We start from the raw sequence: 13230 nt of genomic DNA, 5'->3' as shown, positions 1-13230 counted from the left end.
CATGTTTGACGAAGAAGAACTTCCGCTGTGCTGTTTGACAAGTGGCAGGCAGGCCGGGTCTGTGCGGACAGGTCAAGAGCACCAACGGGTTTTGTAACGGATTTCGAGCACAGTGGTCGACCGGAAGCAACACCGCCGAAAGGCTTCTTACACCTGACTGAGCTTCGATTTTTCCGACCCGTACCGAAAACCGATTTTCACCTCGCCGCCCCGGGCAGGGAGTCAAGAGGGTTGCTCTAGAACAACCCCTCCGGGCATCCCGGTCGTGTGCAGGATATTCCACCCAAGGAACAACGGGAACCATCGGTTGCTGACCGCCCGATGGAATCGGAGCGGATTTCAGGACGGGTCGAATGAGCTTTTCTCGGTTGGTTTGCTACCCGTCGGCGGTGATGGCCCCGTCGGACCCTCCAGGAAATGAGGTTGAAAACACAATCCAATGACACTTGCTGGCAGTGACATGATGATTCACTCCGACCGGATGTAGAGCAACGCTGCCGCATGGTTTGAGCGATGCCGCCGGTTGGGTTTTAGTATTTCCGGCTCACAGCACGGGACACGGCCATTGTTGGTCTTCCATGCGGGACGACGACGTCGACGACGTGAACTAATGTACGCGCTGAGCATCGGTGGTCCTGAACGTTGCCAAATTAACGCGCTCCTGTGCTTCGCCGGATGCTTGTCGTAACTTACAGGAGCGCTCACCACCGACGTGCGGATGGCTGGAAATTTCTCTACAAAAGAAAAATTGCATCACTGAACCTAAATCCTGTTGTCTGCAGCCGTGTGATGCGAGCTGACTTTAATACTCGCGGCCGTGCCGGGTACTCAGCGGCAACATATTACGGACTAATTGCATCACACTGACACGACGACGAGCGAAGATCGGCAAAGACATATTTGCATCGCCCTAGCCTACCTAGCACGAGAGCAAAGCGTGTTGCACTTCGGTGATAGTAAATTGCACTAAATTGATTTACGAGCAGTCGAGGCAGGCCACGGTCGCGTTTTGAGCCGCGCAAAGTGGGCCGCGACCTTGGCTAAGACTTTTCTTACCCGTCACCGGCGCGGTTGTCATCGCGAAGCACCGAAAGACTGAAAATCCTCCCCATTGACACCGCCTCGGAAAGGCCATCGGGGGGACGGGTTGGGAAAAAAGGAATATTAGCAAACGGAAGCCGCTTCTACTGTGAATGTGAATATTTGTTCGGCCCCGCGGCAAGGCTCCGCTCCGGAAGTCGCTGCTTGATCCATTCCGCTTTTCAACCGGCGTTTTGCGCTTTGAGAATCTTGCCGCGGGCAAAATGAAGCACGGCTTATCACATTTCCCTGCGACTTCCAAACGCCTGGAGGCGACCGCAACGGAAGAGCGAACCGGTGCCCCGGGGAGAGCTAGACATTCCCGGAAATGGACCCCCGGTGGATGGAGATGGAGATGGAGATGGAGCCGGAGTCGACGGTAAAGCTGAAATGTAATCAAATAAAAACGTGCGGGCCCGGCCCAACCCCCGGCCGATAGAGGAAGTCACCAGTCAAAGCCAGTGGCGTAATATTATTACTAACAATAATGATAATAATAATGGCCGTAATGACAACACGGAGACGGAGCGCACGGGACCGCCGCGTGTATCCTTTCGTGGGCAGGACAAAAGCTCCACTCGGAGGTACACGATGGCTCACACACGGAGAGATGAATGGCCAAAGATAAGTCGGATATATCGATTGGATGAATGATTGCCGTTTGGCGGAGGGCGAAGCGAATCGAATCGATGGCGCGACAAATAACGTACCAAATCGAGCGAATTTGATTTTCGGTCGCATCTCTCCGTAGTTTCGTGGACAAATTCTTACGCGTTCGAAGAAATTAATACAACTTTACGATCAAATATTTCCGATACTGCCACTGCATTTTACCGGTTCACCAGACAGTGAGTGGATGAATTGGCCAAATAAGACCGCAGCAGCGCGACGGGTGCTACCAGCTCTCCGAGCATCGATCGCACCACGAAGACCACAGAAAAAAATCGCAAGTCCTCCGACCGGGGGCCGATTTTATAGGAACCACTATCAGCTTGATGCTGTGCCGCAAGAAAAGAAGGGCTGACTGCTGGGCTTTCCGGGTCTCGGAACAAAATGAGGTCCTCGTCGACACAATGGGATGCTGCCGTGTTACAATGCGGGCACGTTCGAAGAGTTGCCCGAATGGAGACCGCGCTTCTGCTACACCTGATTCGCCGCCTGTTCCGATGATGGAATTCTCGGCAAACCCAGCTCCAAGATGCCGAGGCTGATTCGGGGAGAAAGAAGAAATGAAGAAGCTACGTCCGCCCGGTACATTGAGTTGAACGAAAACAAGCACCGCTCGGGTTCCGGCCATGCGGAACATTTCTTCCAACAATTGGTTCTCCGGTGACAATAGACACCGGGCGTGTGGCTCCCTGGTGCTCGCTTTCGTTCCCGGGACCGGCTGACCAGTCGCTTGAACCACTTCGATAAATCTCAATTACGGCGGCTAGCTGTAAATAGCTTCTCACGTTGCAGCGCCTTCTCGGTCGGCGTGTCCACGCGGGAGACTTCCACTGCGCGCATCACACACATCAACCAGATCCCAATTACGGCCGCAGCGATGCTATCGTGTACGCCGGACGAAGGACCAACCATTGGACGCGCGATTATTGCTCAATCATATCGTCATTTTTCATTCATTCATACACTACGCTCGTTCCGCTTCTCGCTCGCGGCCACCAGCACACGGGTTGGGATTTTAAATTGCAATTTTATTCCAGACCTCACTCCCCGAGACTTCGAGGGGGCATCGGAAAGATGCATCGAAATGCAGATGCATCCAGACCGCCGACGGGTCGTTAGCGAACGGGCTTATGTTGCACCTTTTGTGGCACGGTTTCTGCGCAAATCAAAATAAAACAAATGGTTGATATCCACACGGTCAGCGTCGGTGTGGAGATGAAATACAATCTCTCCTCGGACTCCGCCTTGATATGGGATGGATCGATGATCGTTTTCTAATGAATAGCAAACATAAAACGGTGTCCTGGTGGAGCTGGCATGCACACGACGATGTAAGATTAATGTGTACTTTGAAAGATTTGTGTAAATAGTAAACCATTGCGGAGGAAAATGATTGAGTGCGGTCTGTATCGTTGCATGTGTAAAACATTAAATTGAGCGGATTCCGATTGGACGCTTTGGAGCTACAATATGATTTTTCATAAAAAGGTTTAGAACTTCACCGGGGCAGCCGCCGGATGTGGAGTGCATCGTGCTTTTATGCGCTTCGCTCGTCCCAATGATTTCGAAGCTGCAAATCAAAGTATGCGCCGGGCTCAGCGCACGTTTCTCCCTGGCAACGGAAGTGCTCGTTCACGTGGCTGCGATGGCTGCGAAAAAATAAAATGGCTGCGTTCAATAAAAATTGATAAGAGCGCGTTGATATGTATCATTTGAACGAGAGGATTACATTTTTCCATTCACCGCTGCCCCGCTTACGACGACACGGTTATGAAAGTGGTCCATTTTTTAGTGTTCTCCTCGCGCTTTTGAAGAGCGGGCAGCAGGCAGCTTTACGGAGTGCTTTACGCAACAAAAAAATATGCACAACTTGCAAAATGAAGTAGACCCGAGCGCGGTTCGAAAGACTCGGCGGGTCGTGTAATCGGGCGTGTAAAATATGGCTCAATTTTTATTGAAAAACGCTCGCCACCACACTTGACATCGATGGGCCGGTGCCTCGGCGGCGGACATTTTGCACTTCGAAACATTGATTTCTCGTCCTCTTTTTGCTCGCTCGCAATCGAAATTTTATGACTGATGTGTGTACCACGGACGAGAGATAAATCATCGGCAAGAGAGCGGCACGAGATGGAAATTTACAACTGGACTGCGATAAAATTTGTTGACGGCGCGCGTGATGTATCATGTTCAGTTTTCTGCCATTAATTGCATCGCCACCACTTTTGCTGACTTTTGGGGCAAGTTTTCTCCTGGGATTGGTTTTCCCATATTTCACTATTTCCAGCTTTGCGACAGTACAGCCTTTTTAACGTTCGATTCTACTTTTGTCTCTCCGCAGTACTGATATGCCTAAACCTTCGCGCGCTGCCGGCTGCCGAGGCCAGGAAGTGCTACGTTTGTGGCGAAGGAGCCGACGCTCCGTTCAAAAGCCTGCCCACTGTCCCCATCGTCGAGGGCACCTGCGAGGGTTTCCGGCCGGAAGAGAAGTACGCCTACGACTGCCCCCCGACGTACACGAGCTGCTTGACGCAGGTTGACGGTAAGCTGATTTCCAAATTCTTGGTGAAACATATTCATAGCCCGTTTAGTTTTAAAGGACCGGCCACCTCCGAAGTACACATCCATTTTAACACGACACTTTGGTCTGTAGAAGAAGGTCGGGGCCATTCGGAGCCAGCGCAGTCGTCGAGGTCAACTAATGACCGGGCGGGTGCTGAAGAGCAGATTAGCTTCGCGCAGAGAGAGCGCTTCGGTTTTATTATCGTCAACATTATCATAAAACAGATTTTTAAATCGCTCCACTCGATGCACCGTCCGCATCGGAGGCCGGTCCGTTGGGGACGAGCAACGAAGATGCTCCGTTACGATTATGATGGTGACAAAAACGATAATGATCATGACCACACAGCCTCACTGCCGCGGACCGTGCTGCGGAGAAAAGCCAAAGGCGAAGAGACGCTAGCCGATGATGCCGATGGGTGAGAGATTATGTGTCCCATCCACCCTGGCACTCGAGCGGCACTCGACAAAATATACCAACGACAAGTGCACTCGAGTGTTGTCGGATACACATACCGCGTACGACCGGCTGAGCTCTTCTCGAGATTTTCCGGCAACCGCACACAGCACGACGATGGCAACGTTGCGCCAGCGCAACTCCCGGCGATCGTTAACCGATGGACTCGATGGTCCGGGTGTGGGTGATTTCGGTGCTCTCATTAAAACGGATACGTCGGATGCTTACCGGAGACAGCCACTAGCTATTCCCATTAATGGGCGTCTTAAGCCTCGGTGCCTACAACGCGTATGTTCCATCGGACCGGATTCGGTTGATGTGGATGATGTTTGCTTTTAGGTTGAAAACTCCATTTCCTCGTTGACTTAAGCGAACACTACCATTGAGCCTATCTGGAACCCAGTAATTCTGATTCGTCAAGAGACACCGAATGGAGTAGACTGTGTGCCTGTGCCACGATAATTGGCCAAGGAAAACACACGTTTCTCGCCACGGCATCATGAGAAGGCATCTGTTGGCCGATGAAGAAGGTTTCGTACCGGTCGCCGAACTATGACAAGCCGATCGGCAGCACGGCCTACGGTCCTGTGATCGGTCCATTGCTAAGAGTATGGTGCCCTGTTACAAAGCCGAACATTTTTCGATTCGTGTTCGGCTCGATGTCCTTAGGCCAAACATTTGGAACATAACTGTCATCTTTCGGAACACACACGCCAATTGGACAATTGGACTATCTCCGAGGACAGTCGAAACACACTCGTGGTCCACGTTTATTTTAATAATCCGCATTCGAAGTCCAGCTGTTCTTGGTTTTTATCGTGCCTTTATCGGATTGATTTCGCAAGAACTTGAGCCCGGCCTCGATCGATGCCTCCAGGTTACCGGCCCCCCCGGTGCGCGGTGGGCCATACGACGACGAACCGTGGCGTCCGGCGACGTCCGACGGGCCGTAATAATCGTACGTCGGCGGGGGTTCTATTTCTGCTCCCCTTCTTCGTTCCGTTCCATCGGGCGTGTCGCTGGTGCTTTCAGCGTCCTCGAGCAGCTCGTTCCGTATCGGTACCGGTACCTGTTTCACCGGAATGTCCTCCTCCTCCACATGCAGATTGCGACGCTTGAGCTCCCTTTTGATGGGTTGTTTTTTCGTCGTGAAAAACAAAGCCCGACCACCGCTCTGCTGCTGGTCCTCTTCTGGGAACGGAATGTCCTCGAAGGCTGGTGCCGGTACCGGTGGTGGTGGCATCGGCCCGACCATCGGTGAGTCTTCATCACTTGATTCGGGCGATGAGTCCGATGCGATGCGCGGTGGCGGAACATCCATCGGAGGTGGTTGCCATCTCGGCGGCGGCGCCTGGTGACTGGTGCCCGGATGTGGTGGCCGCTCGGAGGGTGGCGCAAATTCTGCGATCCGTTCGCTTCGCTTCAGATCGTTCCATTCGTGCTGCGACAGGACGAAGCGCTCCTTGGCCGGTACCCACTCACGGTCCTCGCCGCTCTGCTCCTTGCCCTCGTCCCACGGGCGCACGTGTTGCGCCCGTTCGCGTTCCCTTCGTCGTTCCGCCTTCTCCTGTTTCTTGCGTTGCTTGTCCGCTGCCTTGCGCGCCCGCTCTTCTTCCACCGTGTCGTACAGTGGGTTCTGCTCGCTCTCCTGCCGTCGTCTCTCCTCCTCGGCTGCCTCATCTTCTGGTGGTAATCCCTGGCGGGCCCGTTGCCGAGCGCGGGCCGCCTTCACCCGATCGGCAATCATCCGATCGCGAGCCGTCCGTAACTCTTCCCGCACCTTCTGGGCCTCGATCGTGGACTCGCGGATCGCATCCAGTTCGTCCCGCTGCCGGTTACGTTCCTGCTGGTCGGTGGAAAACCCATAGTACCCGACACCGTGCAGACGGGCCTCTGTGGAGGGAAAAGAAAGCCGGCACTAATGAGTAATTATTACATTCCGATCCCCGTTTGCTGGTCCGTTGTGTGCCAAAAAATGGACAAAACACAAAACAATTATAATGTTTAAACTCAGTTTTTGCGCTCATCCCATCCACAGCATGAATATGTAATCAAAGCTCCGAAAAGCACACACGTGGGGCAGGAACTCGCCATCGGCGTTGAACAATTTCTTTTCTCGTGTGTCCGTGGCGCTCGGGACCTAGGACCTTCCGCCTGCCTGCTGATGATACAGATTTTGGTGCAACTTTTTTAATTAAATTACCCTTCTTCTCTACAACGCCATCAGAATTGGTTACCATTCCCGGGACTGGACACACCCTCCGTGACGGTCGAAGCTATCCCTTGGGAAATTCTCGTTCTGGGTGCAAAAGTTAGCGCACCCGAAATGAGAACCTTCCGCGATTCCGCGCCAATGTTGCCCTTTGTAGAGCGCGGCCGCGACAGGTTGCAATAATGCGGTGGGGTCAACTTTGTGGGGGACAATTATCGAGCCGTTTATTGGCCGAAAAGATGGTTTTAATCCGGGTTTGATATTTCACAATTCACCTTCAGATGACCGAGGCCGTGTGGTGGTTCTTTGCCTGTGACTCTGGGATGGGTTTCGTTGCATCTTTTGTTTATATTGCACAAGTTTTTCGCTTATCTGCGCCGTCTGCGTTTTATCAAGGAAGCTCTTTTGCGGCAGCCAGCATCTCATTTAACAGCGAACGAAACTTTACTGCTCTGCCGCTGCCGTTATCGTAGCGTGTGATAAGAGCAGAGTTACAGCGGGTTTCCTCTTTCGACCCCCGGAACACCGGAGACACGAGGTACCGAGGAAAAACTTTAGCCGGTTCGTTTCACGGTTGATGATCGAGGTCTGCCCCCACGCCACCCACCCTCTTACATCGTCTACCTGCTTGCGGGCTGATCGTGGTTTGTGTTGTTCGTGTCGTTGCTTTGCTTGTCACGCCAATTCAGCAAAAGTTTCACAACGTTGTAAAGAAACAACCCGGAGATGGAGCAGAACAAATGTGAAACGCTTCCGCAATCAAGTTGGACGAAAGAAAGTTGACAGAAAGATCGAAATAATGTTTTGATGTTTTTTTACAATCGAATATTCCAAACCTAATTATTTTGCTAGTTTTCGCACCACGAAAGGTATGCAATCTGCGATACACCGCTGCAAGATACCTGAAGACGCCTAAAGGTATGCAACCCGCGTAACACTGAAAGCGCCTAAAGGTGTGCAATGCGAATTGCAGCAGATGGCCTTTTGTGCGTAATGTCATCTTGTTCAATTTACTCGATTTTTGTCACAAATGCGCGTGAAAAGTTACACATAATGTGGCCATTTTTCATAACTTCTTGAGCGCTTCGTCTAAATCAACCGATGCGTTGCTTCAAAGCCCATTTACACCACTGTTAGCTCCACAGAGAGCAAGCAACAAGCGTGTCGTTGTGCTGCAGGAGAAGAAAATTAAATTTAATTCCCTTTTTGGCATCCACAAAGTCCCCGCCGGGCCGCTGGTGCAGTGTGTGTCGCATGTATGAAAATTTAATTTTAATGACATTCCGTCCATAAAAGCCTCCTTTAGCGAACGGGGGCCGATGTCACCAAAACGATCCCGGCCAAAGCGTACGGGGGTTCGAGAGAGAGAGAGAGAAAGCCTCAACATGACGACGATGGCGACATCTTAATGGATGCCATACGTCGTCCGTCCGTCCGTGCTGCTGACGGCACAGAAGCCGCTCCGGGGCCGATTCTGGGGCATCAATTCGCCAACCACTCTGTGTAGCGGGATTCTCGATGACAGTCTTCATTTTTAATGAAGATTGAAAGTTTATTAGTTCCTCTCCCGTGCCAGGCGCCCATCCCGAGGATGGTGTGATCCGTGCATCTGGCTTAGCCCGAAAAAACGAAACACGTCAAAGGGAAACGATTAGCGGTTTTACGGCAAATCGGAACTCGAGCGAACGCGCGGAGGATGAGCCCAAGTAATGAGGTTTAAATTTTACCCGCGCCATTAAGGTCCGTTGGTTGTCCCCGTGTTGTTGGAATGACGAGTCCTTGCGGAGGAGATCCTGCTCGCAATGTGACACGCGTGTATTATGCATGGGACCCGCTGGAGAACCACTTAGCTGAGGGTAAACCGTTTCTGCGAACCGAAACACAGTTACTTCAAAGCACATCATTCCGACACGCGACGGCTTTTCGCGTAGGCAAATTTTTACCGTCGAGAAAGGTCACTCTTTCTGATTCCCGAGGCAGGGTCAATACATTAACACGCGGGTTTCCCGTTCGTGGTTGCACAGACCGCTAGGTAGTCCTTTGAACAGCACAAAATGAAACGAAAACACGAGCTCGGCTCTAGAATTCCCATTAAAAATTATGCCCGATTCACGTGTTGAGAATATTAATATTATATTTATTCCAATGGGGATTTCATTGAGCTTCAAGTGGCAGTGGGATTTGAGCAAACCCCTGGAGCGCCGTCCAAATGCGCCTACGGAACTCGTTCGGAACATAACGGTACACACGCAATGAAACTGACCTCGCAACAAGCGTGGTGTCCAGAGCGCGCCATTCCAGTTACAGAGGGCAAAAAATAGTAAAACATGAGTCATTGGTGCGGGAACTGTGGTGAAATTTATTACCTTCTAATTATACACAGCCAACGGCTTGCGACGGGGAATTGAGATATCGCAGTTCGAGTGTTGGCCGTTACATTGATCGATTATTTCTGTTCTGTCCGCCTCCGTGCGGTTTCTTTGCAGGCGACATCGAGATGCGGACGTGCGGTGAGAACTTGGCCATCAACGACTGCAAGAGTGCCAACGGTATCGACTACTGCTACTGCAGCACGGAGCTGTGCAACCGGTTGACCCGTCCCGAGATCCGCCGCTCGATCGCCGCCACGCTAATGCACGCGCAGCAACACAACCACAACCGGCCCAGTGGCCACCATCACCACTCGCAGGAGCACCACCTGCAGCAGCCCAACAACAGTGACGACGAGGACATGCTCGAATCGTCGGGAATGGACAGTGAGCGGAGTGAACTTTCGCACCCCGACCGCACGCTGAACGTACACCGGGACGTTACGACACAAATTACCATTACCCTCAAACCGGTGGCCAATTCGGAGAAGCGCAACGGAAAAGATGCCGCCGGCGGATCAACCACCAATGGGACTACCGATCGAAGCAGAGACAGCAATGCCATTCCAGCGGCCAGCAGCAGCAGCAGTACCACGATCATCAGGGGATCCGGGGCCCTGATCATGCTGATTAGTAGTTACATTGTTTCGCTTCGAAATGTGGCCTCGATCGATCAATATTGAGGTGCCACGGGTGTCAGATTTTAAATATCCATTCCAAGAATGACAAGGCCCGGGTTTCGCGAACGGCCCGGAGATGGCTCGAAACGACGACGATCTGTGATGCTTCTGGCGCGATGTCGCTTTCGTCCGCCACAAGCCACCAAGCCCGTTGCCATACCGTTAGCCGAAAGAGAGAGGAGAGAGAAAGAGAATGCAGAGGCGCATTTTGAATGCCGATCCCGTTCGATACGATCAGAAGTCAGAAGACGCTGATCCAGTCTAGTCCGCGTAAGTGTCGCGAAATGAGTTTACCACCGCAACAGAGCGCAGCGGATCTCCGATTTGTACATAGGCATTGTATATAGATCACCTTTGCTCACCGATCCGCTCGAGCATCGCCCGGAATCGAAAAATAACTAAATAGTGCTATGCTCAAGATGACCCCCAGCTGTGTCCTGTCCAATGGCCCTTCCGGGAACTGAGTAGCGTGGTCCTGAGATTCAAAGACAACCCCCCGCTAGGATATATTGTTGTAACGTGTTCCGCCAAATGAGGGCGCTATCGGGCTGCTTCCCTTCGAGTTAAGATAGTAGAAAGCTAGATTAGGTTACGTGTTGTCCTACCAGCAATCCTGCGGTCGCGATTGATAGGCCCCGTATCAACGAGGCGCAAGTAGTTCGCGTTTAATGGCTTACGGATATCGATTAAAGAGAGAGAGAGTCCGCGAGAGGGAGAGACAGAGAGTAAAAACACAAAATATGTAAGCAAATCGAAGCGTTAAGCAAGTTTTCCTTCCCTAATAAAATTAGGCACGACCACCACCAGTATTCGAGTTCCGAATTACTTCCCAAGGCCCTAGGATTATACGCAATGTAAACGTAAATAGAGAACGAGGACCGAAACTGAGCTTAGATGCGCGTGTGTGACTGTGTCACGGAAAAGGGCCAACAAAACTCCCGCCACTCCCGTGAAGAGAAAGTATTGCAAAATTATCAATAAACCTCGACGACCCAAAAACTATTAATAAACGGATGCCCCACAATGGCACGGATAACGGATGGTTCTTTTCCCACAACGCATCACATTTCCGCGACGCGCAACTAGATGTGGCCGCCTTTTGGTTCACTTTGCGTGCAAAATATCACACCCAATTTCCGGCCAATTGGGAATAAACACTTCCGAAAGCCAGCGATTCCGGAACCACAATCGCGTCGCTCTCCGATTCGAATTGTGACGGAGTGTCGCAAATGGGGCCCCACGCAACTAAAGCCCTGATACGCCGTGTGAAGGGGATCAGCCAATTACCTCTAACAACTGACCCCGCCCGCCCGAGGGTCATTTGGTGCAAATTTGCATAACAACTGTCGGAAGTGCGTATTTCGAGCTGTCCGCAAGCTAAACGTGTGCTTCCTTGCACACGAACCTGATCGCCCAGAGCACACCGACCAACGGGCCCGGCTAATCCAGCTGGGGGCAGGCAAACGCAGCAACAAAAAGCATAACGCGTCGAAATCTATTCAATTGCATAGAACATGGATCCGTTCTGCGTTTCGTGTGAACCTAAACGGTGTGCAAAATCGTTGCAGGGCAGCAGCTTCCGGTGGCCGACGAGCCGTAGATGCTTCAGCGACGAGAACCAATACCGCTCATTATTCCGTTGTGATTCGTTTGCTAATAATTTTAATGCAGATGAAAGAGGCCCCGGCACGGCTGTTTGACCTACTTCCGGTTTTCAGTCCGGTACACCGTTCAGTGTGGCATTCATTGAACACAAAACAATGAATCAATAAATCATTTTCGAAAAATGTTATCATCTTGTCTTCCTTTAATTGAACATTCGACAATTTTCGACAACTTTCTATAAGTAAAAAATATCTTAAAACAAACATATTTGGCATTTTACTTTGAGGAAATGGTTGCTTATTAACATAACTGATCCGATTGCCAAGAGGATGACGATTTCCCCAAATGACTGACAACCTACAGAGACCTTTGGTCCCAGCGTAGTCTGAGTGTTCCCGCGTTTTCGGGGTTGCAAAAAAATACAGAAAAATAAGGGGGTTGTTCGGAGTCAACCTAACGTCACAGTAAGCATTGAACAACTTCAACAGATAATGACACTGTCTGTGACGAAGAATCGCTTAGCAACGTAGAAGGCCAAATAACCATACAAAAAATAATTCGAAAAGCATCTTTGTACTCACCGTCGAACAGAACGTCTTGATAGTGGATAGAATCTTTCTCCAAATTGGCCTCCTCCTGCTGCATCCACTGTTGCCTCATTTCACGGAAGCCGGCTCCGATGTTTGTTTCGTTGATCGCCGTCGAAGGCATTGGGCCGATTATTTCACCTTCTTCTTCCTCTTCGTCACTACGCTCCTCATCAGGCTGGTTCCGCCCGAAGGGTGCTTCCGATGGGGCTTCTTTGGCAGAATTTTCCAAATCTTCCCTACGTTGTCCCTCTCGCGGAGCCATCGCTTTCGCTAGGGCCTTATCACGTTCGAGACACGTCTCCAAGTCCTCCTTAAGACACTTCCTGGTTCGTCCCAAGCAGTCGACGTATTCCACCCTGAAAATCAGTAATAAGATTCGTATATCATTCCGTACTGTGCCGTGACGTAATTCGACCGCGTTCGTACCATTTGCCGTCGGTGCCCTCGTTGGTATCACTATCGTTGGACTCGCTACTGCTATCGTCTGGTGCGGACTCTTCCGACAGTGGATACGCTGGCTTCGTGTCCTGCTTTTTCTTGTTGAACATAACCAAACTGTTCTCGTCACTGTTTAGCGCACCTCCGGACGCCACCATCCGGTCGTAATACTTTGCTTTCGTTGCCAGCATTCGCTTTGATCGTGCGAGCTGCTCGGAATCCTCCAGCTCCGTGATCTTCGGTTTGTCCCGATTACGATGCTTCTTTCGCTGTTCGCTGCGCTCCGAAGAGTTTTTGTCGTTTTTGGGAGCATGTTTGGGCACAAAATCGTCAATCGTGGACGTTGCCTTCGCCTTGCTCACTTCCTCCTGTTTGCGAAGTAATTCCGCTTTCAAACTTAGCAACTGCAATGTAGGGGAAGATTGAATTAGACACCGCACAAAATATTTCCACAAATGATGAAGCCTTACCGAAGATTTATCAATTTCAATTTTGCGATCCGGATCGTTCATCGTTGCTTGCTTTGTTGACTGTTGTGAAGTTCGCTCTGAAACACTCTGACGTTTCG

The 13230-nt window shown here is 51.1% G+C and overlaps 2 protein-coding genes across 3 annotated transcripts in view; one reads left to right on the top strand and one right to left on the bottom strand.

Annotated features, from left to right (window-relative positions):
- Positions 1 to 11017, top strand: part of LOC131208610 (uncharacterized) — a 57916-nt gene extending 46899 nt beyond the window's left edge. For both annotated transcript variants that reach the window (XM_058201410.1, XM_058201409.1), the window contains exons 3-4: positions 4091 to 4291; positions 9467 to 11017. In XM_058201410.1, coding sequence (XP_058057393.1) covers positions 4091 to 4291; positions 9467 to 10032 — 767 coding nt within the window. In that variant the 3' untranslated portion in view covers positions 10033 to 11017. The remainder of the gene's footprint in view (positions 1 to 4090; positions 4292 to 9466) is intronic.
- On the bottom strand, positions 5544 to 13192 carry LOC131208609 (coiled-coil domain-containing protein 174). Its single transcript, XM_058201407.1, has 4 exons — positions 13133 to 13192; positions 12651 to 13066; positions 12216 to 12580; positions 5544 to 6661 (listed from the first exon to the last, which is right to left on the bottom strand). The coding sequence occupies exons 1-4, from the start codon at positions 13172 to 13174 to the stop codon at positions 5544 to 5546; spliced, it is 1941 nt and encodes a 646-aa protein (XP_058057390.1). The 5' UTR covers positions 13175 to 13192.
- Between the last annotated feature and the right edge of the window lie 38 nt (positions 13193 to 13230).

The sequence above is a fragment of the Anopheles bellator genome, chromosome 2 (genome assembly GCF_943735745.2).
Source record: "Anopheles bellator chromosome 2, idAnoBellAS_SP24_06.2, whole genome shotgun sequence".
NCBI lineage: Eukaryota > Metazoa > Arthropoda > Insecta > Diptera > Culicidae > Anopheles > Anopheles bellator.
This window is presented reverse-complemented; position numbering and strand designations above follow the sequence as displayed.

Bases quoted from the DNA above. Each gene is read 5' to 3' on its own strand.
- LOC131208609 (XM_058201407.1), bottom strand. From the start codon at position 13,174: ATGAACGATCCGGATCGCAAAATTGAAATTGATAAATCTTCG. The intron at 13,067-13,132 runs GTAAGGCTTCAT...CCTACATTGCAG, and splicing joins TTGAAATTGATAAATCTTCG to TTGCTAAGTTTGAAAGCGGA. The intron at 12,581-12,650 runs GTACGAACGCGG...ACTGATTTTCAG, and splicing joins GAGGGCACCGACGGCAAATG to GGTGGAATACGTCGACTGCT.